The sequence below is a fragment of the Penicillium psychrofluorescens genome (genome assembly GCF_964197705.1).
Source record: "Penicillium psychrofluorescens genome assembly, chromosome: 4".
Taxonomy (NCBI): domain Eukaryota; kingdom Fungi; phylum Ascomycota; class Eurotiomycetes; order Eurotiales; family Aspergillaceae; genus Penicillium; species Penicillium psychrofluorescens.
Window position 1 is genome coordinate 1,472,438 of NC_133442.1, and position 23,116 is coordinate 1,495,553.

At 51.6% G+C, this 23,116-nt stretch overlaps 9 protein-coding genes across 9 annotated transcripts; 4 read left to right on the forward strand and 5 right to left on the reverse strand.

Moving 5' to 3' along the window:
- Positions 1-1,175: 1,175 nt before the first annotated feature.
- Positions 1,176-3,983, forward strand: PFLUO_LOCUS6284 (beta-glucosidase; the record flags this gene model as incomplete). Its single annotated transcript, XM_073783814.1, has 3 exons — positions 1,176-1,268; positions 1,371-1,525; positions 1,598-3,983. 3 exons carry the CDS (start codon positions 1,176-1,178, stop codon positions 3,981-3,983), a joined length of 2,634 nt encoding a protein of 877 aa, XP_073640331.1.
- Positions 3,984-4,296: 313 nt separating this feature from the next.
- Positions 4,297-5,970, reverse strand: PFLUO_LOCUS6285 (uncharacterized protein; the record flags this gene model as incomplete). The annotated part of the gene is made up of 3 exons (XM_073783815.1): positions 4,297-5,698; positions 5,755-5,792; positions 5,845-5,970. The coding sequence occupies 3 exons, from the start codon at positions 5,968-5,970 to the stop codon at positions 4,297-4,299; spliced, it is 1,566 nt and encodes a 521-aa protein (XP_073640332.1).
- A 667-nt stretch (positions 5,971-6,637) lies between these two features.
- PFLUO_LOCUS6286 (Major Facilitator Super) lies at positions 6,638-8,306 on the reverse strand (the record flags this gene model as incomplete). Its single annotated transcript, XM_073783816.1, has 2 exons — positions 6,638-6,804; positions 6,863-8,306. 2 exons carry the CDS (start codon positions 8,304-8,306, stop codon positions 6,638-6,640), a joined length of 1,611 nt encoding a protein of 536 aa, XP_073640333.1.
- An 834-nt stretch (positions 8,307-9,140) lies between these two features.
- PFLUO_LOCUS6287 (carbohydrate-binding module 1 protein) lies at positions 9,141-10,919 on the forward strand (the record flags this gene model as incomplete). The annotated part of the gene is made up of 2 exons (XM_073783817.1): positions 9,141-9,459; positions 9,625-10,919. The coding sequence occupies 2 exons, from the start codon at positions 9,141-9,143 to the stop codon at positions 10,917-10,919; spliced, it is 1,614 nt and encodes a 537-aa protein (XP_073640334.1).
- Positions 10,920-12,824: 1,905 nt separating this feature from the next.
- PFLUO_LOCUS6288 (uncharacterized protein) lies at positions 12,825-14,132 on the reverse strand (the record flags this gene model as incomplete). The annotated part of the gene is made up of 1 exon (XM_073783818.1): positions 12,825-14,132. The coding sequence occupies one exon, from the start codon at positions 14,130-14,132 to the stop codon at positions 12,825-12,827; it is 1,308 nt and encodes a 435-aa protein (XP_073640335.1).
- Positions 14,133-14,789: 657 nt separating this feature from the next.
- On the reverse strand, positions 14,790-16,648 carry PFLUO_LOCUS6289 (high affinity glucose transporter; the record flags this gene model as incomplete). The annotated part of the gene is made up of 5 exons (XM_073783819.1): positions 14,790-15,004; positions 15,079-15,541; positions 15,608-16,220; positions 16,273-16,488; positions 16,557-16,648. 5 exons carry the CDS (start codon positions 16,646-16,648, stop codon positions 14,790-14,792), a joined length of 1,599 nt encoding a protein of 532 aa, XP_073640336.1.
- A 720-nt stretch (positions 16,649-17,368) lies between these two features.
- On the forward strand, positions 17,369-18,965 carry PFLUO_LOCUS6290 (uncharacterized protein; the record flags this gene model as incomplete). Its single annotated transcript, XM_073783820.1, has 3 exons — positions 17,369-17,473; positions 17,545-18,238; positions 18,307-18,965. The coding sequence occupies 3 exons, from the start codon at positions 17,369-17,371 to the stop codon at positions 18,963-18,965; spliced, it is 1,458 nt and encodes a 485-aa protein (XP_073640337.1).
- A 799-nt stretch (positions 18,966-19,764) lies between these two features.
- PFLUO_LOCUS6291 (uncharacterized protein) lies at positions 19,765-20,857 on the forward strand (the record flags this gene model as incomplete). Its single annotated transcript, XM_073783821.1, has 3 exons — positions 19,765-19,783; positions 19,832-20,289; positions 20,345-20,857. The coding sequence occupies 3 exons, from the start codon at positions 19,765-19,767 to the stop codon at positions 20,855-20,857; spliced, it is 990 nt and encodes a 329-aa protein (XP_073640338.1).
- A 303-nt stretch (positions 20,858-21,160) lies between these two features.
- PFLUO_LOCUS6292 (uncharacterized protein) lies at positions 21,161-22,060 on the reverse strand (the record flags this gene model as incomplete). Its single annotated transcript, XM_073783823.1, has 1 exon — positions 21,161-22,060. One exon carries the CDS (start codon positions 22,058-22,060, stop codon positions 21,161-21,163), a length of 900 nt encoding a protein of 299 aa, XP_073640339.1.
- Positions 22,061-23,116: the final 1,056 nt, after the last annotated feature.

Here is a 23,116-nt window from a genome sequence, read left to right on the forward strand (position 1 = left end):
CCCTGGAAGTCGCGGGGAAACCACACCCCTAGGCGGAAGGTAGTTAGCCTACATATTGACCCAGCACTTTGTTTCCATGATTGTTGACAGCTCTCAGTGGGCACCGTCAGGGCAGCTTCATGCATGGAAGACCTTGTCATCCATTCCTAGAGCCGATAATCTCTGCACTAGTCTCTAGTTGATCGAAGAGAGGATTTTAAGAATTCTAGGATTTGTGAGGGTGAGGAGAGGATGGGAACGAGTAGACCCTGGATCCCCTCCACCGCGGAATATCGGCTCTCTCGCGCCCCTGTTGAATGAAACGCGACCCGGGAAGTGGTCGGAAGTGGCCCACTTGGGACTAGCATCGGCCTTAATTCCCCGCAAACCAAGCAAGGACCAAGCTTTCGAACAACTGAGTCCCATTTGATTTTCTCTATGTTGTTCCTCTCTTAATTTCGTGAGCCAGCAGACCGGAGTCGGCGCCAGGGTGGTGGCTTTTGGCGAGCAGGTGGCTCAGATCGGATCAAAGCACCATCTGCATAGGCGATGGCCAACAAGGACAGTCTGCTACGTAACATGAGACATAATGCAACAATTTTAGAAGTCATACTTGGGAACTCGAGCGAGTTCAAATATATGTAATGCCGAGTGGATGTCCACGACCGTTGGTATCTGGAATTATCAATAAAACAGAACAGGGTCAAATTTCTAGAAACATCTCGCCAAGGATTCCTTGGGAAAGCAGGACCTTTGGCTTTTGTGGAGTCAGCTCGTGGCAAATCTACCCCCTGTAAGCTGTAAATACACGGACCCTTTATTGCATTAGCGTGGCGCTACTGCAAGCGCAAAGACACTACCACAACATGCAAACATGAGGAGGACCAGGGGGGGGGGAGGAGACCCTATTGTGATCCCCACTCTATGCCCATATCCGGTCGCAAGAAGATTGGCTCAGGGGCATTCGAGATGTATGAAGGGTGAGCAGAAGTAATACGGAGAAAATGCCGACCGATTCCCAGATTTAATGGAGACGGATCACATTTCATATAAGAAGCAGCGGTTTCAGCTGCCCGGGACTTGTCGAGGGGATCTTTAAATCAGAGCTCGCTTCTCTTTTCAAGAGGCACTGACCATTCTCAGTCCCTCGAAGCGCTTGTCAATTTAGTTCAGACAGTCTCTAACTATCCTCAAGCATGAAGGTGTCCGCCTTCGCTGTTGCCGTCCTAGCGAGCTGCGACTCCGTGGTCGCAGCGGGCGTTAGCCCTCGCGACCAAGATGGCACTGATGTACGTGAACCCATGGATTGGGCCCTGACAATCCCACAACGAGATGCAAAAGAAACCTTCATTAACACCAAACTCTTTCCTTGCTGACAGTCTCTCAACAAGAGAGCTAAATTGCCCATGCCTCCGTCGCCACCCAGCTACCCATCCCCTTGGATGAATCCTAAGGGAGTGGGCTGGGAAGAGGCCTATGAAAAGGCCAAAGCATTTGTCTCCCAGTTGACGCTGATGGAGAAGGTTAATCTGACGACTGGAACTGGGTGAGTAGAGAGTTTTAGCTCCATCATCAGCTTTTGTTATGCACTGGACGAACGCTAACGCCAATTATTTAGTTGGGAGAGCGATCAGTGCGTCGGAAACACTGGATCTGTGCCCCGATTGGGCTTCAATGGCTTCTGCACTCAGGACTCGCCAGTTGGCGTCCGTCTAACCGACTTCAACACGGTATTTCCTGCGGGAGTGACGACAGCTGCCACGTGGGATCGTGCCCTCATGTACGCCCGTGGACTGGCGATGGGCCAGGAGCATCATGACAAAGGCAGCACTGTCCAACTCGGCCCGGTGTGTGGCCCGATAGGCCGTGCCCCGGAGGGCGGTCGGAACTGGGAGGGATTTGCGCCGGATCCAGTCCTTTCGGGTGTTGGAGTAGCCGAGAGCATCAAGGGCATCCAGGACGCCGGTGTGATTGCATGCGTTAAGCACTTCATCGGTTACGAGCAGGAGCATTTCCGGAGCGCCGGTCAGGATGATGTCGTTGCGTCGTACTCTTCCAACATTGACGACCAGACCATGCATGAGATGTATCTGTGGCCCTTTGCCGATGCCGTTCGTGCTGGTGTTGGCTCAGTTATGTGCTCATACAACCAGATCAACAACTCGTACGGATGCCAGAACTCGAAGGTGCTGAACGGCTTGCTAAAGAACGAGCTCGGGTTCCAGGGCTTCGTTATGAGCGACTGGACTGGTCAGCTTACTGGCGTCGCGAGTGCTGCGGCTGGTCTCGATATGACGATGCCGGGAGACACTGCGTTTGACTCGGGTGAGAGCTTTTGGGGTGCGAACCTGACGTTGGCTGTGGTCAACGGCACCGTTCCCGAGTGGCGGATCGACGATATGGCCATGCGAATCATGGCTGCCTACTTCAAGGTTGGCCGTACTATGGAGAACCAAGTACCGGTCAACTTTGACTCGTGGTCCTTTGCGACGGAAGGGCCCCTTCATTTTGCCGCGGACGAGGGCCACCAACAGATCAATTGGCACGTTGATGTGCGTGGCGACCATGCGAAGGTGGCCCGGCAAGTTGCTGCTGAAGGCTCCGTGCTGTTGAAGAATAACGGCATCCTTCCTTTGAGGAAGGTGAAGCAGGTGGCAGTGATCGGCTCCGATGCCGGTCCAAACTTGGACGGTCCCAACGGTTGCAGCGATCGGGGATGTGATAACGGCACTCTGGGTATGGCCTGGGGTTCCGGCACTGCCAACTTCGCCTACCTCGTCACCCCTGATGCCGCCCTCCAGGCTCGAGCTATCCAAGAGGGTTCAGCGTACCAGAGCATCTTCGACGACTATACAACCGACGATTCTAACACACAACAAGGCAATGGCCTAACCGCCATCCCGGATTTGGTTTCACAAGCCGAGACGGTATCCATTGTCTTTGTAAACGCCGACTCGGGCGAGGGCTATATTACTGTTGGCGGGAATACAGGTGACCGTAACAATCTGACCCTTTGGCACAGCGGCGACGACCTGATCAAGAATGTGTCGGCCCTGTGCGACAAGACCATTGTGGTGATCCACTCTGTTGGTCCTGTGGTTGTCGAAGACTGGTACAACAACCCTAACGTATCTGCTATTGTCTGGGCCGGTATCCCGGGCGATCAGTCTGGCAACGCTATCGCGGATGTCCTCTACGGAGACGTCAACCCGTCGGGCAAGAGTCCTTTCAGCTGGGCGAGTGATCGCAGTCAGTTGCCCGACGTCCTCTACAAACCCAACAACGGCAAGCTGGCACCGCAGATCGACTTCACTGAGGGTGTCTTCATTGACTACCGCGCTCTGGACAAGGCTGATATCACGCCCACATTCGAATTCGGTTTCGGCCTCAGTTACACTACGTTCGAATACTCTAACATTCGGGTCAAGAAGAACAAGGCGTCTGCGTACAAGCCAACCTCAGGCAAGACCATCCATGCGCCTACCTTCGGCTCCTTCAGTAATTCTCTGTCCCACTACCTGTTCCCCAGTACCTGGAAAAACGTGAAGTACTACATTTACCCGTACTTCACCAGCAGCGACCCCGCCAAGATTGCGGGTATGAGCGATCTGCAGCCTGCCTCCAAGTTCCTGCCCCCCAATGTCAATAATGGAAAATCTCAGCCTCTACTGCCCGCCGGTGGTGGACCTGGTGGTAACCCACTTCTCTACGAAGAGCTGTACACCGTGACAGCCTCCGTCATGAACACCGGTTCCGTCGCCGGCGCCGAGGTCGCGCAGCTGTACATCAGCCTCGGAGGACCCAAGGACCCCAAGGTTCAGTTGCGTGGCTTCGATAAGTTGTTTCTCAAGCCGGGCGAGACGGGAGAGCTCTCTGTCTCGCTTACCCGTCGAGATCTAAGCAACTGGGATGTTGTCACTCAGGACTGGTTTATCAGTGAATGCCCAAAGAAGGTGTATGTGGGGTCTAGTTCAAGGAGGCTGCACCTTAGTGCCGAGCTTTAAGTAGATTGATAGGTAGTCAGAAATACTAGGTTCCTGATTCGTTCGGTCACTCCATCCATTCGTAGTACCGAGCCCCTCATGGACCTTTAATCATTAGTCCTCTCTTCTGTGTCACTCAGCTAGCTCTTCCAACTTAAGTCTTTTGTGCTCTTACTAAAAGCCGCTATAACATTCACAAGTCCCTTTATATCAAGCTCTTTCTAAAATTGACTTTGGCTAAGATTATGAGCTTTTTTGTGTATAGAGTATTTTGTAGACGTAAACTTTAGATACGTAAGTTAGCCTCCCAATCCTAGAACCCGAGGATCTCTGTTTACAGATGCGACACCCTCGGCCCAACCTGACCCTTCCCGCTCAGACCCAAAGCCTCGCACACCTGCCCTGCGACTCGATCGCCACTCCAATAAGCGCCAGTCGTAGTTCCCAGACCTTCAAAAGGCGAGGTATGCTCACCAGCAAACCACACCCCTCTCTCTTTCCCCATGCCTTCCCTCATAACCTCGATATCCTTGTCCGCCTCCTGAACCCCAACCTGGAAATTGCAGTAAGAACCATTCCCAGCCCAAGGATCATTCTGCCACTCCGTCGCAAGGAACGCAGTTGGCACGCAGTCTGAATTGGAGGCCGAGAATTCCGGGAGTAGGGAATAAAATGGTCGAACAAAGGCGTCCAGGAAGGCGTTGTACTGCTGCGAGTGTTTAGGTAGGTCCTTGATTTGCGAAACGATGTAGCTTCCACAGTCGCCGTAGGTGTAGAAGAGAAGGGTTGGGTGGGCAAAGTCCTTGCCCAGGGCGGCCAGGGAAAGACATTCTTGGTTCCAGGGGATGTTGGCTGGGCGTACGGTGCTCGAGATATCTTGTGGGTCTGGTTCGAGGAATTGGGTGAAGGGTGGATAGCTGCTGGCAATGGCTTGGAAGTTGGTTGTCTCGCTGTGCCACCATGCCCGCGGGAAGGTCACATATACTTTTTCCAGGCGGCCGTAGGAGATGTTGTCAATTGCTGCGGATAAACGGGGGGTCAGCGCGGGACTGAACATCGATTTGTTCCTTTTTAGCCAGCCTAAAGGACTAGTGACAATGACTTCATCGAAGGTGTACGTTTTATTGGCCGAGGTTGTGACGGCTATTGGAGACCGGGGGGTGAGTGATTGTCTCGGCTGAGCGTCGATTCTAGTAACGGGTTCGCTGAGGTGGATATCGGCGTGCTGCCTCGCGGTGCGGGCAACGGCGTCAAGGATGGCCTTGAAGGTGGCGGTCACAAAGAGATTGGCTGTGCGAGTAAACATGTCAGCCCATCCCTTGAGCGGCAAGGTGTAACTTGACTTACTTCCATCGATGCATTGCTCGAGTTTGAAAAACTTCAGACTCTGTCGCCATACCGGCTCTCCCATATACGTCCCCCACAGCTTGCACGATTCCAGACAAAGCGCTTTCTCCGCGGCTGTGAAGCTCGTTTGTTCCACCTTCTCGCAGAAGTAGTCCAACAAGCTGCGTTCAGAAGAAATGCTGTCGCCGTGGTTCTCGCTATATGCGAAGGCATCATTGATGGTCCCCCATACGAATTTGGAGACTTTTTCGTCCATCTGCTCGTCTATGAGCTTTCCGTCCGGCCCCAAGGTGGCCTGGACGCCATCCCAGTCCTCGAGATGGGTTTTGGTCAGTTCGGCCAGCTCGATGATGGGGTTTGTTCTGGTGCAGTGGATCCAATTGGCCCCGCTATGCAATCATAGAATTAGAGTTGTTGATCGCAAAGAGATAGCGTCATGACATACAGGTCAACGAGATGTTCTCCAATCTTTTCTTGAACGATCTGATATCTAAACCGTCAGCACAGTCATCGGAGAAGGGATTTGTTGACGCACTCTGCCACCCATCCGATCCCTCGCCTCAAAGATGGTAACACGAGCGCCGTTTTGGATCAAGAGATCAGCACATCGCAGCCCCGCCAGTCCGGCGCCAATGACAGCGACATGAGGTTTTCGTTCCATGATGGATATGCTTTGTTTGTCAAGACGATGGGCGTGTGGTTGTTACGAGGCAGAGATGGGTGCCCTAGAAGATGAGCCGTATTTTGGAATAATGGCCAGATATTCCGCATTAATTAAGGTCCCTTGGAAATGAGTGGTTGTCGAAATACCGCGAGAGTGGGAAACAAGCCTTTGGGGGATTCGCGTGGACCTGCTCCATTCGGCATGGACACCTTCCAGTATCACGCTAACCCGATAGAGATCAGGGTCTATCGTTCCTGCGTAGTGGATCCGTGCGTAGATGATCTCGGGAGGAAGAGGTACAAATGCCGATAGGTACTCATATCTGGCTCCACTAGTAGTAGAGTTTAAACCTGTTGGAACTCCGAAAAATTGGCTATCAATTTCACAACGATCCGGATAGTTGTATTACAATCCCTTAAGAGATTAGGCAGGCCAACCGCGTCGTGTTCAAGACCATGTCAGCGTATATTTACAATATCCAAAGACAGCTCCCGGCAGTAGAAAAATTAATAAGTGGCTGTAAAATATATAACGCCAAAATGCAGGTCGCCCATAGAGGCAAAATCGAACAGAAGATGGAGGAATGGTTGCGTGGCATCATTGATCGGTGGTTCAAGGATAAAGACATGACGAGGGAGCTCCTGATGCCATGAAGAAAGCCCTATCAATTGCCATCGCGACGAGATACGAAATTTTCATATCGCGTGCGTGTCCAGCGGCGCGCGGCTTTGCCCCAGGTCATCATTGGAACTGTGGTCATCATAAACACAAAGCTGAGGATGCCAATCTCGACAAATACCATCTTGGTGCTCTGTACGTTTAGCCAGATTCCTATATCCACCAATTGTAAGAAAAGCTGTCACAAATGCTGGAAGTGAAAAGGACTTACCGGCACAAAAAGTAAAGATACAGCCAATTGAGTTGTTTATGACCGACACGCCAACCATGCCCTCCAGAACCATTTCGGGATAGGCATCCTGCAGGTAGGCCAGAGACAAGTCTCCGGCGCAGCCCCAGCCAAAGCCAATCATGCCGAGACCGACATACGGCGCGGGCCAGTTCATACCCAAGTCAGTGCCTATGCCGAAGAGTATCAGACCCGCCGATCCGATGAAGGCGGCAGGATACATGAGCCACAGACGATACTCAGCTTCAAAGAGGTTGTTGTTTCGCCGTGCATACCACTCCACAAACTTGTCCGAGAACCAGCCGCCATAACAACAGCCGATTATCGCGCCGATCAACGTCGGGATATTCATCATAGCGGCACCGTTGGGCGAGTAGTTCCACGGTGGCATAACCCAATCGTCGTCCTCAACAGTGAGATAAAAGGTGAGCCATGCGTCCTGTGCACCCCATTGCAGGCCGGAGTACCAGACACCAGGGAAGCTGAAGACGCGCAGGATATGCCACATCGTTTTCAAGTATTGCACGAAACCGGTGCCACGCAGAAGTGGTGACGGTGTGACGAGGGCGATCCGCTGCCAGTATGGTTTGGGCGCATCGCTGCTGCCGTTGTCATCCAGATCGCTGAGCGATGTGGCCCATACAGGTGTATGCTCCTTACTGGCGGATTTCACCTCTTCTGCGGTCGGTGAGGTACTAGACGTGGTATCGGTCACGGGCATATCCCCGCGCAGGTAAACTTTGCGGTCAAACGTAGTCTCCTCGAAAGTAAAATAGAAAACGATGAGGGTCCCGAAGGAGATTATTAGGGCGAACCAGCCGACCCAGCGCCAGCCGACGCTGTTGGCAATGAAGCCGGCCAGCAATGGGCCTAGATAGGTGCCGATACTAGTGGCCAGAACATAGAGACCCATGACGGAGCCACGCTGCTGCTCAAAGAAGAGATCCGAAAGCGACAGCTGCGCAGTGGCCTCAGCGCACGCCTCTGAGGCGCCGATGAAGAGCTGGTTCCACAAAGCGTCATTTGGGCCCATTGTACGCGCCAACCAGGTACATCCGATCAGGGATGACAGCAGACACACGATATACATCATGCGGCGGCCATACAACGAGGGGATTGGCGCGGTCAGCAGCGTGCCGTAGCCGATGCCGATAAAGAGGATGCCGGCTGACGTATTCATCAGGGTCCAAGAAATGCCTAGTTGACTATTCATACCATACTGGGCAGCTGCTACGTCGTTGGACGTGGCGGCCGTGAAGCCGACAATAAACAACACAAGCGCGGCATGCCAGTATTTGCGCGCTGGTGACCAGTTGAGCGGGTCATTGGGTGATTTGGTCGGCTCCGGAGTCAGCTTCAGATGCTCGTCGCTGGTGAAGAGGATGCGAGTGCCCGCCAAGTTCTCTAGGTTCTCGGACGCGGCCATGACGAGCTGACCACCATATACCTAGGAAGAGAGTGGGTGACAATTTCTTATTATATGTTAATAATAATACATCAAGATCTAGAATATTACCTACCGACAACTCGTGCAGCTGCTGTTATCCCCGGTGGCATCAACTGCCGACATAGCAACGGAAGAGAGTTTTGCTGGCGTGGCCCAAAACATACCAGACGGGCGTCTGTGCACCCGTCTGGTATGTTTTGGGCCATTATCATAAATTAAGCCTTATCTTCACCCGGTTGGACATACTGTTTTGAAGCCCCGATTTGCGCCCGAGAAGCAGCTAAAGTGAGGGCAGAGGGGCCCAAGCCCAAGCAGGGCCTTTCTATCTCGTGGGGTAGATAACAAGAACTAACAAGCACTTGGCAACGCCCTTGATTCTTTCTCATTGGGTATTAGTTTTGTGGGGAAATACATGTTATGGCAGGGGAATGAAGGGAACACTGGGAAATCTCGAACGACCCGGGGAATTAGGATATTTAACAGTCTGTCGAATGGCAAATGCTTGTATCAACTAGTCAAGAGCCTATGGTGCTTTTGGTCTAGCGGTATAGCATTTTTGAGAGAATTCCCTGGAGTAAAACTCCACAACCACTTGACCCGGGCAGCAGTTACTAGACCAGAACGATCTTTAATATAAGCATGGACATACTGCTTTGGTCTAATGTCAGCAGGGGAGCCTTATTTATACCTTCCGAGGATTTACGCTACGATCTACCACTTCACCACTGCAACTACTGCTAAACCCTTGCAACACATCGATAGCAACCATTACTACCACGAAATTACACATAGATGTCTACTTGCCAACTCAAGATGTCTCAGAGTTTTGCCTATGCCTCCGTGATATCCTCCAGTCGGAGTAAACCAAGTAATTGTGGCTCTGGCCTGGCTGAGATGCTGCGCAATACCCTTCAAAGCAGCCCAACCGTCACGCCAGCGCCAGAGTCAAAGCCTGTCCAGGAGGAACATAAAAAGAAGCGCATCATCGTCATCGGCGCCGGCATCTCCGGCTTGCGTGCCGCCTCGACTTTGCAGCGCCATGGAGTCGACGTTGTCGTCCTGGAAGCGCGAGACCGCATCGGCGGCCGCATCTGCACGACGCGCAACGGAGGCCAGACGACGTGGGACTTAGGTATGTGTGCCTTGTACACACGAGTCGGTACTGACCGCCGGGCTTGCGATGGGCCCTTTGGATATCACGCTTGACGCTGTGTCAGAACTCTCGGTTGCTGGACTTTGCTCCTCTTCTCCCTCCCTACTCCAAACCCCCTGTAGCGAGGCGACTAAACGTCTCTAGGTGCGGCGTGGATGCATGAGACGTCGCAGAATCCGCTCGTCAAACTCATTCGCGCCCTCGGGATCGAATATTACTACGACGATGGCACCCCGCTGTACTATACAGCGCAGGGTCGGGCCGGCGCCCAGTTCAAAGCCAAAAAAGTCGCTGACGAGTTCGCGGACTACGTCGACTGGTATTACAAAGCCCATCCAGATGCAGAAGACCGCAGCGTCGATGATTTCATGCAGGAGTTCATCAGTCGGCATGAGTTGATCACCCACGATGAGCGCCTGTGGGCACCGCAGGCCGTCCGCGAGATTGAACAATGGATCGCCACGAGTACGGCCGAAGCCTCGTCCAAATATCTCCAGTATTTTATCACTGAGCGCAACCTATACATGAAAGGTGGCTACGACCGAATAGTCGACTGGACCGCCGGACCGCTACTCGAGAACCCGCATGCGCTGCAACTGAACCATCGGGTAACCCGCGTGACCTGGAGCGATATCGCACAGGGACAGGATGCTGTCCGTGTGGAGTGCGAGGATGCTGCAGGCTGCACTAAGACGGTGACGGGTGACGCAGTGATCGTGACCGTGCCGCTGGGCGCCCTCCATCACAAACTCCTCACATTTGACCCGCCGTTGCCGGACGATATCCAGCGTGGTTTTTCTCAGCTCAGCTACGGCGCACTGGGGAAGGTATTCTTTGAATTCAGTGAGATATTCTGGTCAAAAGACAACGACCAGATCATCTATTATCCATCCCCACCCGAGCTCAATGAGGACATCGACGACTTCTTGGGCTCCTCACCCAGATCGTCCAGCAGCCGCGAAACGCCAGAGGACAACATCCTCAACTATCCAACGGTGACTGTGAACCTGATGCTAGTCGCCGACCGCAGGGAGCTCTGCGTGCAGATCGCCGAGCCGCTGACCCAGCGGATAGAAGCCATGACCGATCCGAAGAAGCGGTACAAGTTCTTTGAGCCGCTATTTAAGCTCATCCGCACCGAGCCCTACAAAGCTCTTCCACGCCTAATCAAGATGGAATGCACCCAGTGGACTCAGGACCCGCTGGCCGGCTTTGGTACCTATTCCTGCGAGAAGGTCGGCGATAATCCACACCTCATCATCGCGGCACTCGAAAACAATCGCCACAGCGTCCTGCAGTTTGCGGGCGAGCATCTAACTCGCGTAGGCCAGGGATGCGTCCACGGTGCCTTTGCCACTGGCGAAAAGGCGGCTAAGCGTCTGCTCGAGAAGTTCAACTTTTCCTTCAACGGCGACGGTATAGTCAGTGTGCCTAATTAATCGATGCCCGTCCAATGTTGGCAATTTGTATGCGCAATAATGCCTAGCCTAGTTTTTGATCTTTAGTGAGGATATAATCACGACATAGTCATAGAGATCTGTTTGCTGTTCTATCCTGTAGCCTACTCTCATTCTTGCTGATACAAAGCTGTAGCCGCGATGCATTGAATAGGCGGTAGCTCAAAAGCTCCGTCGCGGCTGGCAGGGGTAGAAACTGGTCTAGTGACGCAGTTGCAATGCACTAGCGTCCTTGGTTCGATAGTACTCTTGATTGCGATTTCTAGAGCGCCTTAGCCCAGGCATCTCCATGAACCAGTCAAAAAGGGGGGTGACGTTCCACCTGACTAGAAGCCCTGGATGACACTGACCGTTTTAGTGGGTCTAGCTCTGACTAGGTCGGGGCTAGACACCAGTACGTACTATAGTTAGCTGCAGCAGGGGCGCAGGGGTATCTTCTTATGACATAAGATGACCACAGATTGAAAATCCCGCAGACAGGCAGGTGCATGGATGTAACCATATAATCTATCAGCTGACTAGGGCGGGTATCTGATAGAGGCATGGGGCTATATAAAGACCCTATAGCTCATTAGATTTTATAGTTGAATGACGCTTTCTGTCCTCATTCCTCGCTATACCTCAAAGCAAAATAATCCAAAGCTACTACATCATAAAGTCTATCTCTTGCTCAAAAATTTATCTCCATGAGTGTCGCCAGAACGGAAGATAATGGGCTCGGCATAGAACACATTATGCGTGTACCGGGCTCTCAAGATGCAGCCAACCCAATCTATCTCGATACAAAAAAAGGGACCTACTTCAGAAAATACGTTCGCGATATCAACAATGCGACAGCGCCTGAAATGGACACTATCGAGTATATGTGCGCCTATAACCCAGATATCCATGGAGATTTATGGCTAGTGTATGAAGGGAAAAAAGGTGTCGTTCAGTTGACAAGAGAATATTCTGAGGTGTTCTATGTCGGTTTCGACCTGTCGCCTAGTCCGAGCACCTACTATTTTGACCAGGAACTATTTGATAGCATGTTAGCGCAGGCGAGGAGTGATCTACCTCTCCAGGAGGAAGCTCGTAAGTGGAAAGTAGGATTGGACGCTTGTTATAAGGCTATGCGGACTGGGGCCCAAGGCGAATTTTTCTTCAAGTGCGATAGTGCATAAATGTTGTTGAAAAATATGACTCCTCATATGCCGTAGGGGCCAAAATGACTCTCCCCTTGGATATGCTAGTCGAGTAAGACACACAACTATACAAAAACAATCATCGACCAAATCCATTGTTTCGCTTCAAAAGCAAAACTCTGTTCACTTAACTGTGTGCACAGTACCTAGCTGGTGAGACCAGTAGTTTCTGAAAGCACAACATTTCATAAGCATATTTGTGCTGATTGGTTCCGCAAGACACATGCTCAATCGACGAGTAGAACTGGAGATATTATAGGAGATGAGATACATAGAATGATCCAGTGAGACCTAGAGTGAAAAATTCCAATTTCCAGCGCGGATAACGAATCCACAAAACTGATAAACGCCAGGATCGGATGCTGTAAATGATGACAGAATGGGAGGAATGCGGGGATAGTCTGGAAATTAAGTCTTCTCGGTGATCTGCCGTTTTATTGTCTACTACACAGACAGCGGAGCCTTGTGCAAATTATTGCACCGGCGTTTCGGCGTTTTGAATTGCATAAATTTGGGGTATTAACGCGGACACTGATTCCATGATAAGTAGATTTATCTTAAACTTGCCGCAAACAATTGTGATTTACGAAACTGAAAGTCAAGTTACAGAGCCTTCCACATTTGCCAAGTTGGTAATGTTTCAATCGATATTCCGATATTTCAGTTCCGTGATCTGTAGAGCGGACTGAACTTTTCGTCGTCCCTAGCCAATGCGAGATTTCTCGATAAAATCCAAAGCCCTGTTTAAGTAGACCAAAAATTGCTCTGGGTCTTCTGTCATCGGGAAATGACCCATACAGTCCATCTTCTCAAACTGAGCACCCGGGATTTTAGCTGCCGCTGCTGCACTTACTTCCGGGGTGCAGCTATAGTCATACTCGCCAGTAAGCATATACACGGGACATCTTGAAGTGTCAATGTGTTCTAGCCGGTTTCTGCCATCCCAACCTTTGAAATAGAATTGTAAATCTCCTTGGAACACTCGTGCGGCTTGAGACGAATATATCCACCATATGAGTTGTTTGCGTGCCTTCGTTGATGTTGGAGACGTCATCCCACACACGCGCTCTGGATTGATGATCGATTCGTTGAAGTGACCTCCCAGCTCATAAGGAGGTTGGACCAGGGGCAGATATTCAGCTGCTTCAACCGGGATAACGCCACCTACCCCCATTTCTTGGGCTCGCAAAGCGACCGCAAGACAAATATGACCAGCCATGCTGGCACCAGAAACAATGGGCTGCATCAAATGCAGCTTTTTAATCACCTCGTGTATGACTTCGATATATACTTCCTCGCTATTTGCATAGCCTTGCGGTACTTGTTTGGAGCCCGGAGACGACCTACCATGGGCTGGCATGTCGAAAGCATACATGGTGTACCGCTCTTGAAGACTCTTGTTGTTCATCAACTCATGGAATTGCCGGGAGTCTGCACCAGCTGTATGTAGCCACAAGATATGCTTCGGTCCATGTCCCGCGCACTCGTAAAATATCTTAGTTTGACCGAAGGCAGAAATTTTGAGCCATATGTATTTCCCCACGATGCTATCCTCTTCCACGCTGCCATCGTCGGCGTTTTGATCGATTGCCAGTACTGGCTGATTGTGCATGATTTCCCGAGCGGTTTCAAGTACAATGCGCCATACGCCGACGCTCTTGCTAAATGCACTGATATCGCCTGAAATCCCAACGCCGGATTCTTTTCCAAAAACACGCAGAATGCCCCAGTATGATTGATAGGGTGCTTTCGGCACCTGTTCAAAGAATTTTTGCCAATCTTGTGACCTTGCCGACAAGGCAAATTCCGCAACTGTGGAACGATCGAACTTGATGCGAGCAGCGCTGGACTGGATAGACACGAGGAGAGTTTCGTTCGTGTCCGATGCGAGAATAGAGAATTTAACATCATGTTTAAGAGTAGCGACTTTGAACTCCTTGTTGCCGTTAAGAGATGTTTCAATAGCAGGAATAAGTTGTTCAAAACATAATTTGAGATTCCAGGATGCCATGTTGGCAAGTTTGAAAGCGAACGTTGAAGTAGCGAGCAATGTTATGAGTATCGGTGATCATGAGCAGGGCTTGCGCAGGTTTAGCTGTTTGGATATAGCGGGTAACTTAGTAGTAGACCTCGAACCTCATCGTCTTCTTAAGGTTGAAGAGCGGGGTCGGGCGATAAAGAAAACATTCGGCGATATTTTGAGACCTTTCTCCGCATTCTGCGAAGGATTCCCTCTAATTACCCCGGATACGTCGGCACAACTACATTTGTCCAATCGGCGATCATTGTTTCCGGCGTTTGCTAGAACATGTCGTCGGATTATCCATTTTGGTGTTTTGTTTGACCGGTACTTAGCACGTGTCGCTGTCCCACAGCTGCTCGCCTGTAAAAGATTGTTAACATTAAATCACTAGGTGGGTTCAATTATCCCCATCTTCTTCTGGTGTGCTAGGGCTGGCTACATAATAACTACCTTTTTTCTCGCCTTAACGGCTTTATTCCATCTGTCATCTTTCTATCAATCGACGTAAATCCGAGGAAGGAATTTACCCAATAAACAGTTCCGAAATGCCACTAATTCATTCCGAAATTCATAAAGAAGGACCATAACATAACTCTGACTTTCTGATAGAAAGGAGAGAATGAAGACTACAAGACACTTTCAGACCTACGCGTCCTCCTTGTGCAACGTGAACTGCAGCTGCTTCTCAGTAATACGCTCACCCTTCTCCATCTCTCGCCCTTGAGCGAAGCCGCCCTTTGTCTTCCAGGCTGGAGTGTTGAGAGCAAAAATCTCCTCGACCTCTTCCAATGGCTTGCCGGCTGTCTCAGGGAAGCATAGAAAAGAATGAATTGCCATGACAGTACAAAAGACACCGAAAACTAAAAGAATTCAACGTTAGGCAGGGTTCCGATGCGAGAGCAAGTAGGGGGCATATCGTTGGATATGCACTCACCGAGGTAAGTTTTCCAAGCAATATTGACGAACGCTGGCGGAGTGAAGTATCCAAGCGCAAAATTCATGGCCCAGCAGGCTGCAGTGGAGATTGACACGCCCTTGGCACGGAGACGAAGAGGGAATAGCTCTGGCGGATATGTCCACGATACTGGGCCCCAAGTCGGAGCAAATGAGGCTACAATAAGATATGATGCAGCAATGACGGCTTTAGATGCGTGCCCGGAGATGACCCACGACTCAGCAGAGACGTGGTGCAGTCCTCCTGGCGGGGCAGGATGGCCGTAGGTAGCGAGAATACCGGCCGTGGCATACCACCAGATGGACAGGGATATTGCGCCACCGACAAGAACAGGGCGTCGGCCAATGCGGTCAATTAACAAGAGAGCTGGAACTGTCATGCAGACATTGATCACGTAGTTGATCGATGATGCGATGAGCCCGGCGTTTCCAGAGAGGCCGGCCTAGAAAAAAATGGTCATCACAAAGCACATTGTCAGAGGTCACGGTTTGACTAGAATAAACCATACCATAGCGAAGACGTAGGTGACATAGTACATGATGACGTTCATGCCGGTCAGCTGAGACCAGAACTGGGTGAAGATGGCAATATGCGTCCGCCAGATCATGTTGGGCTTGACTAGCTCTAGCCATGTCACATCAGCATTCTCCCTCTCAAACTGGCAGAAGTCCTTGATCTCTTGCATCTCTGAGACGACAAACGGGTGTGTCCTATCGCCCTTGGAATGCACCAAAGCAATGACATTCTCCGCCTCCTCCCACCTGTCCTTCTTGGCCAGCCAGCGCGGCGACTCGGGAAGCAGGAACATGGCAAAGAACAGGAAGATGGCGGGAATCATCTGCAGGCCCCAGGGGATCCTGAACGCGGTGGACGAGGGTGGATGATCGTGTATGCCGATAAAAGAGCACCCGTAAGAGATGTAGTACATGATGAGGATTCCCCAGGTAATAGCCCATTGCTGGGCACCGACGAGGCGGCCTCGCTTGGTGGGAGGTGCAATCTCGGTGATGTAGACGGGTACCTGAGCGGAGCAGATACCGACTGAGATACCATTGATGATGCGGCCGACGATGAGCATGGGGATGTTCTGGGCAGCGCAGACCAAGATGGAGCCGACACACCTGAGCTGGTGGTCAGTACAAGGACAAAGTAGAAGATACACAACGAGCGTACCAGATGACAGAGCCAACCTGAATAGACGTCTTACGGCTGAATGTGTCAGATAGGGGACCAGAGATGATGGCACCAAGAAAGGAGCCCCCAGCCATGGATGCAACGATGCCGCCTTGGACATCCGGCCTGGGCCCGGCACACTGCTGGACGTCCTTGGTCGGATCGTATGTCTCGGGGGACTGGTTGAAGTAGCAAAGAAATTGCTGCGTAGAGATGCTGAAGAGGCATGGTGGTCAGTATCTTATGAAGAGGAGGGCAGCCATTACCTGCTGCTGAGGACTTACATGGCAGACATAGAGGAGATGTCAAACCCAAACAGGCCCCCGCCAACAATCGCGACAGCGGCGATGGCGTAGATATTGCCAATAGGCTTCATCTTGGGGGCACTGAAAGATTGACTTGATAAAAATGATAACTGCTTGTCACTTGAAGGACAGAGAACCTCGGAAATGAAACTTGTGGCTCGGATCACTTGGGAACTATAGAGTACTGATTTCACTGGGGCAGGAAGCGGCCATAATATATTTATCTCTCCAACCCCAGATTCCTAAGGTTTTGCTTCGTCCCATCCGGCCAAATCGAGTCCGAACGAGCAGTATTACCTAGGACATACTCCGGATGGAATGCATCAATGCTATGTGCTGCCTGCTGAGATTTTTGGGAGAGTCGTAGCCAGTTACCGCTTTAGGCCAGGAAAATAGCCGCCTTGGCAGATGAAAGCCGGTTAAAGAACTGTAGTCAATTTCCTAATCCTCTAGATCGGGGCTTGAGTACTCATCTGCTTCTCCGCATTTTCTCTAAATGGAAAATGGGGCCGACTCGATGTGCGGGGAGGACAGCATCACCAAAAACTTATCCGACTAACGATGCTTTGTGAGAAGGTAATACGCCGAGTGGCATCAGCTGCGGGACTCGCTGCTGTTGAGCTCTTCTGGGTGTCTGGTGGCCCGCCTATTAATATGTGAGTGAGGTCGCTCTTTTCATGTGTTATCAATCCCCCACGCCTTGCGTTCAAGAGCTGGTTTGCAAGTCAGTTTCTGCACCAAGATAAGGGTCAAACAAGCTACAAGCAAAACACACGGACTGTTATTCCAGAATGGTGCAATTGGAAATCGGTGCGGCCGTTTTGGCTGCTGTCCTCAACATTGGGACTGTCTCTGCATCAAACAATGGCCTTGCCCTCACTCCTCAGATGGGATGGGTATGTCTCGGCATCTTGAATATGTTCATTGACCGACCTATAAGTGACTGGACTAACAGCTCCTCAAATAGAACACCTGGAGCTCCTTTGGCTGCGATGTCGACGCCAGTGTCATCCTGGACACGACCAGGCAGATCGTCAAGTACGGCTTCAAGGACATTGGCTACGAATACATCATCCTTGACGACTGCTGGTCCGATGGCCGCAACGCCACTGGCTACCTGCAGCCCAACATGACCAAGTTCCCCGACGGCATCAAAGGCCTCGCAGACCAGATCCACGACCTAGGCATGAAGATTGGCATCTACTCCAGCGCCGGCACCCTAACCTGCGCGCGCTACGCCGGCTCTCTTGGCTATGAGGACAAGGACGCTGCTGTCTGGGCCGAATGGGGCATTGACTACCTCAAGTACGACAACTGCTTCAACGAGGGCCAGGAGGGAACCGAGAAGCTGTCATTTGACCGCTACAATGCCATGAGCGTGGCCCTCAACAAGACTGGCCGGCCCATACTATACAGCATGTGCAACTGGGGCGTTGACGGCCCGTGGCTCTTTGGTCCTACCATTGCTAACTCGTGGCGTATTGCTGGCGACCTCATAGATACTTTTGACCGGGACGATCCGCAGTGCCCTTGCGTTGAGAAGGAGGGCCTGGACTGCAAGGTTCCTGGCTTTTACTGCTCCATAATGAACGTCGTGAACAAGGTCGTTTACTTCCCCTCCAAGGCCTTCCCCGGAGCTTGGAATGACTTGGATCTTCTCCGTAAGTCTCGCAATCGCAATTTCCATTGCTTCGAAAGGGGACTTAGAAGCTGACATCTTATATAACAGAGGTCGGTAATGGCGCAATGACGGACGAGGAGTACATCACGCACTTCTCCCTCTGGGCCGCAATAAAGTCGCCCATGGTCATGACGAACGTCTTCGCCAAGATTGACGCCCGCACGCTATCCATTTTGCAGAACACGGCTGTGCTAGCCGTCTCACAGGACTCAGCCGGCTCATCTGCGACCCGTCGCTGGCGCTACTTCGTCGACGACACCGACGTCTTCGGCCAGGGCGAGATCCAGCTCTTCACGGGTACTCTCTCGGGTAGCGACCGGCTGGTGCTGTTCCTCAACGCGGGAACTAAGGACCGCGAGATGAACGCCACGCTCGAGGAGATCTTCTGGGAGAGCGGCGTGGGTGGCACGGCGCCGCAAATCCAGGAGGCATGGGACACTTACGACCTGTGGGGGGGCCGCATGTCGAACGCCAGGGCCGCGGGCATCATTGCAGGCAACGCTACAATCCCGCTCAATATGACTGCTCAGGGTGGCTCGCCCAGAGAGGTCTACGCGCAGACACCGCCGTCGAATAGCACAGCGCTGATGGGCACCCGTGTCGGAGCCGTGAAGCCTGGCGGTAAAATTACGGTGCATGCGAAGGCCCACGGCGTCGTGATGCTGCGCTTGAGGCAGCAGCTTGACAAGGAGAAAGATGAGCTTTGAGCAGTTGCAAGCTTGGTCTAGTTTCTATCATAGTATCAAAAACATGAAACCTGTATATCTCATATGGATTATTTTTCTTTCACCAGGTGGTACGAATCATGGATTTTTGAATCTCAGTGACTAGCCAAAGTCTGTCTATGTTCGCGCTTCCACCTCAATTAGCAGACGTCTCTCGGTACCTATGTTTGTAGGCAATTCCAGAGATAGCATTTGAATTTACCCAGAAAACCGCCGATGCCAACGTTATATTCAAGTTGTCAATGCATAGTTAGTGTTCGGATCAAGAGATACTCCGTAGTCATGCCATATTCCCAGTCAGATGCTTATAATTATTTCACTACCCCACAGCTCCGCGCAATTCCAAAACGCGGGCAAAAGCCGGAGACGATTGGTTTGAAAACGGCCGCTCGCTCCGACTGTGTTTATCGCATCGATTCTTCGCGGTGAATTTTGACTTGTGATGACGATCAATATGCGGTATTTTGCCATTCGCTAAAGATGAGTTGGTGAGTTCTCCTAGCCCAGCAGCATGGGATAGGACGTGCATCTGACTGTCAGAACAGCAAAGCATGTCGGCGCTGTCATTACAAATGTAGAGCTCTTAGCAGTACCTTCGTGTGATTACTGTGCTCGTCAAGGAAGGCCCTGGCTGATATTCTCTGTACCAGGCGACGGACAGCTTCCTCGCTGTGGCCGATGTGTCCGGGCACGGCGTGACTGCGTGCGCGAGCCGCCCCGTCAGTTCTACCAGGTTTCTCGCCATGGGGTCGAGCGCTCGTTCTCATCTAGCCAGACGTGGATGTCTCTGCCTCCAAAGGGTGTGTACGAAGCTTTCTCTCAATAGTCGTGAACTGACACCAAATCAGGAGTGGTTAATTTCGTCAACGTCGCAGAGCCATCCGGTGCCGGGTCCAGCGCCGATTCCGCTAGTCCTGGCCAGGGAGGAAAGGATACGCATATGAACATGACTGCAGCTCCGACATTCTTTGCACAGGAAGCCACCGGGTCGACTCCAGCTGGGGAGAACCCGGCCTCTTCTAGCATGTCTTCTCTTTCTGCCTCGCCACCTCCAATCCCGGTATCTACATCCCGAGCTCAGGCCAAACCTACTTCGCGGGACGTACCTCTGCACCTGTCTGGAGGCAATGTGCAATCTGTCTTTCAGACAGATCAGTCCATCCTGGAAGATGGAACCACCATAGACGCTGGCACCCATCTGCCGCTCCCCGTGAGGCGCATTTATCTGAACCCGCCAACCTGGCCATTGCAAGACCCCGAAGAGGCGACTCTTCTACAACACTTCATCAACCAGGTATCATTATTTGTAAGTGAGCCCGTGAGATGCCTAGTTGAAACCCTTCATAATTTGCCCCTGCTAGTTCGACTTCTGTGACAAGGAGCGCCATTTCGCAACCGTCGTGCCCCAGCGTGTCCGCACATGCGGCGCTCTCTTAAGCGCCGTCTTCGCCCTGTCCGCTCGCCATCTCAGCCGCATCAGCAACTTTGACCCCACAGTCGCGGACCGGCACTATAATGATTTTCCAGATATTCGCTACACCACTGAAGACCAGGTCATAGCATCGCAGTTCTTCTCTCTCGCCCGGATTGTGCTCGACAGGAACGACCCGGCGCATCGCATTACGATGCTGGCCGTAGCGGAAAAGGCGCGGCAGCGTGTCTGGATCATGTGCGGTGTGGGCTTGTCAAACCCGTCGAGTCCTGCAGCCATCTTGATTGCCTGTATGGGGATTGCTCTATGCGGAGACTGTTTTGATGACCACCGGGATCGGGAGAAGCTGTGCTTTGTGCTGGAGTTTACAGAGGACACGCGAGGGTGGCCTACGGCTTCTATTGCAAAGACACTGAAGCAGATTTGGAACAATGCTAGTTAAAATTGAATACCCTTAAAATTGAATGAGATTACGTCTCAACGTTTGAAGATCATGCTCTATCTGGACCCGATCTTAAGCGTAATCATACACCGTCGCTGGTTAACAATTGTTAGTGACACTGGAAAGACACAATTCGTGTGCAAAGATGTCTTGAAATCACGTACTTCACATCAAAAAAGTTACACCATCTCTTGTCATAGGGTCTGGAGCTGTCGCAGAATCGAATATCGGTTGCCAGCCTGATGACATTTTCAGGGCTATAATTGATAGTCGATGCATGAAGCTGCCAAATGTCAGTACTACTCACTCAGGCTGGCTTCTCTGCTTGTCAAGACTCACAATATAAGGTAAATGGAGCACCACGTCTCCAGCCTCGTAGTCTGACGCCATCCACCGCTTCCCGTATTTGCGCCCAAACTCAGCCGGATTGTTGGAAAGCAGTCCGTTGGACAGCATGTTGCGGTTGAACGCATTCTTGGTCTCTATTTCCGAGAAGCCTTCCTTCCTAGCTCTCTCCAAGAAGTCCTTCTCAAACTGCTCGCCCAGCTCCTGGCTACCCTCCAAATAGATCAGCCCCCCGCCATCGATGCTGATGTCCCCCATCGGACACCACGCCGTCAGGTTCGACAGGTCGCCCCAGCGCAGGAAGATCTGGTCATAGTGCACGCCGATGGCATGCGTGCCGGGAATATTGTTGCGCAGCAGGCTGCGCCGGAAGAGCAACGTGTTGTCGCCCCAGCCAGTCAGACGGGCAATGAAGGCTGTCAGGACAGGGTTCTGGCAAAAAGCCTCCGTATACCACTCCTCGCGATGTGCCTGGATTGCCAGGTCGACGAACAGCTGGGCCTGCTCAGCGCCGGGGCGAGAGTTCTGTCCGGTTGAGCCTGCGCCGATGCCGGGAAAGGCAGAGGTGTCCTTTGAGCTATCATAGATGCCCTCGACAGGCGCGGAATCAGGGTTGAGGACGCCGCTGGGAGACAGGAACTTGAAGTACTCCTCTCGCGCTTTCAGCACATCGGCTCGAGGCAGAAGCTGTTTGACAAAAAGGTAACCATCTCTGTGTAGACGAGCTAGGAGGTCCTCGACGGGTTCGTCTGGCGAGGACGGTTTCAGACGGGTCACACTTGCTGGTGCTAATGGGCCATCGTTGACAAAGAGCTGAGGCAAGGTATTGTCTTTGCCATTGATAGCAAGAACATCCATAACAAGGAAGGCAGTGAGTTCTTGAGGGCAGAAAAGTCCGGACGTATTAGCTCCGGCGAAATATGCAGAGGAGAAGGAGGTGTCGTCGGAATGACCGTCCTATATATTAATGACAGCGCTGAACGCAGGCAAACGGAATATCATTCGGCCCTCTGGCAAATCGAGCTCGGGCTATCATCGGATCGAGGAGATATTGCTTTCCATCTTTTTGCCGGCCCTTGTCGCCACAAAAAATGGGCTGGATTGCTTGATCGGGGCCTCCGTTACGCGAGGATCGCGGGTGATTTTGATCGGCCACGCGACATCTGATGAGGCTGTCGGGCCTTTCATCTGAACTAAGAGTCGGGCCCTATTTCCGCTTTAGGCATACGGGAAGTTGTCTGTGCTGGAGATCCATGTGGCACGCCCGCAACTCCGAAAGCACCGACCTTTTTAGGCGGTATTGTTTCTGAGACTAATCTTTGAAAAGTGAGGATTATCATGTATGGGAATTGGGTTGGGGTTTGAAGTATAAAATTAAATAAAATAAAATCTCCGACGCATGTCCCACACGTGGTTCAGATATGCACGGTATGTACATACCTGCATATACATAATCAGATCTCTTGAGATACATATAGAGTGGAATGCTGAATGTGGAACTCCGCCGAAAGACCCTTTGTGGGCGAGACAAGGAAACGAAATGCCTTCACAACGGTCTGAAACTAGGCACTGTAACCAATTACAATACCCAAATAATACGCAGAGCAGAGACAGCAGATCCAATCCTGAGATATGTAAAATTTTTCTTTCCATGTACCAATCACTCACTCAGGGGGTTCGAGGCAAGTCCCAACAATAATGAAGGAAGCCGGAACCAGCACGCAAAAACACATCGAAAGAAAATACCGCGGGTAAGGCACCCGCTTTTGAGGACAATAAATAACTAATTCCATCCAAACTAAATACGTTCCAAAAGTCGAAGAGATAGAGAGAGAGGGAGAGGGAGAAAGAGAGCGTGTATGACAAGAAGAACAAGGGAGGCCATCAAGACGTCACGTTAAATAGGGGAGACAA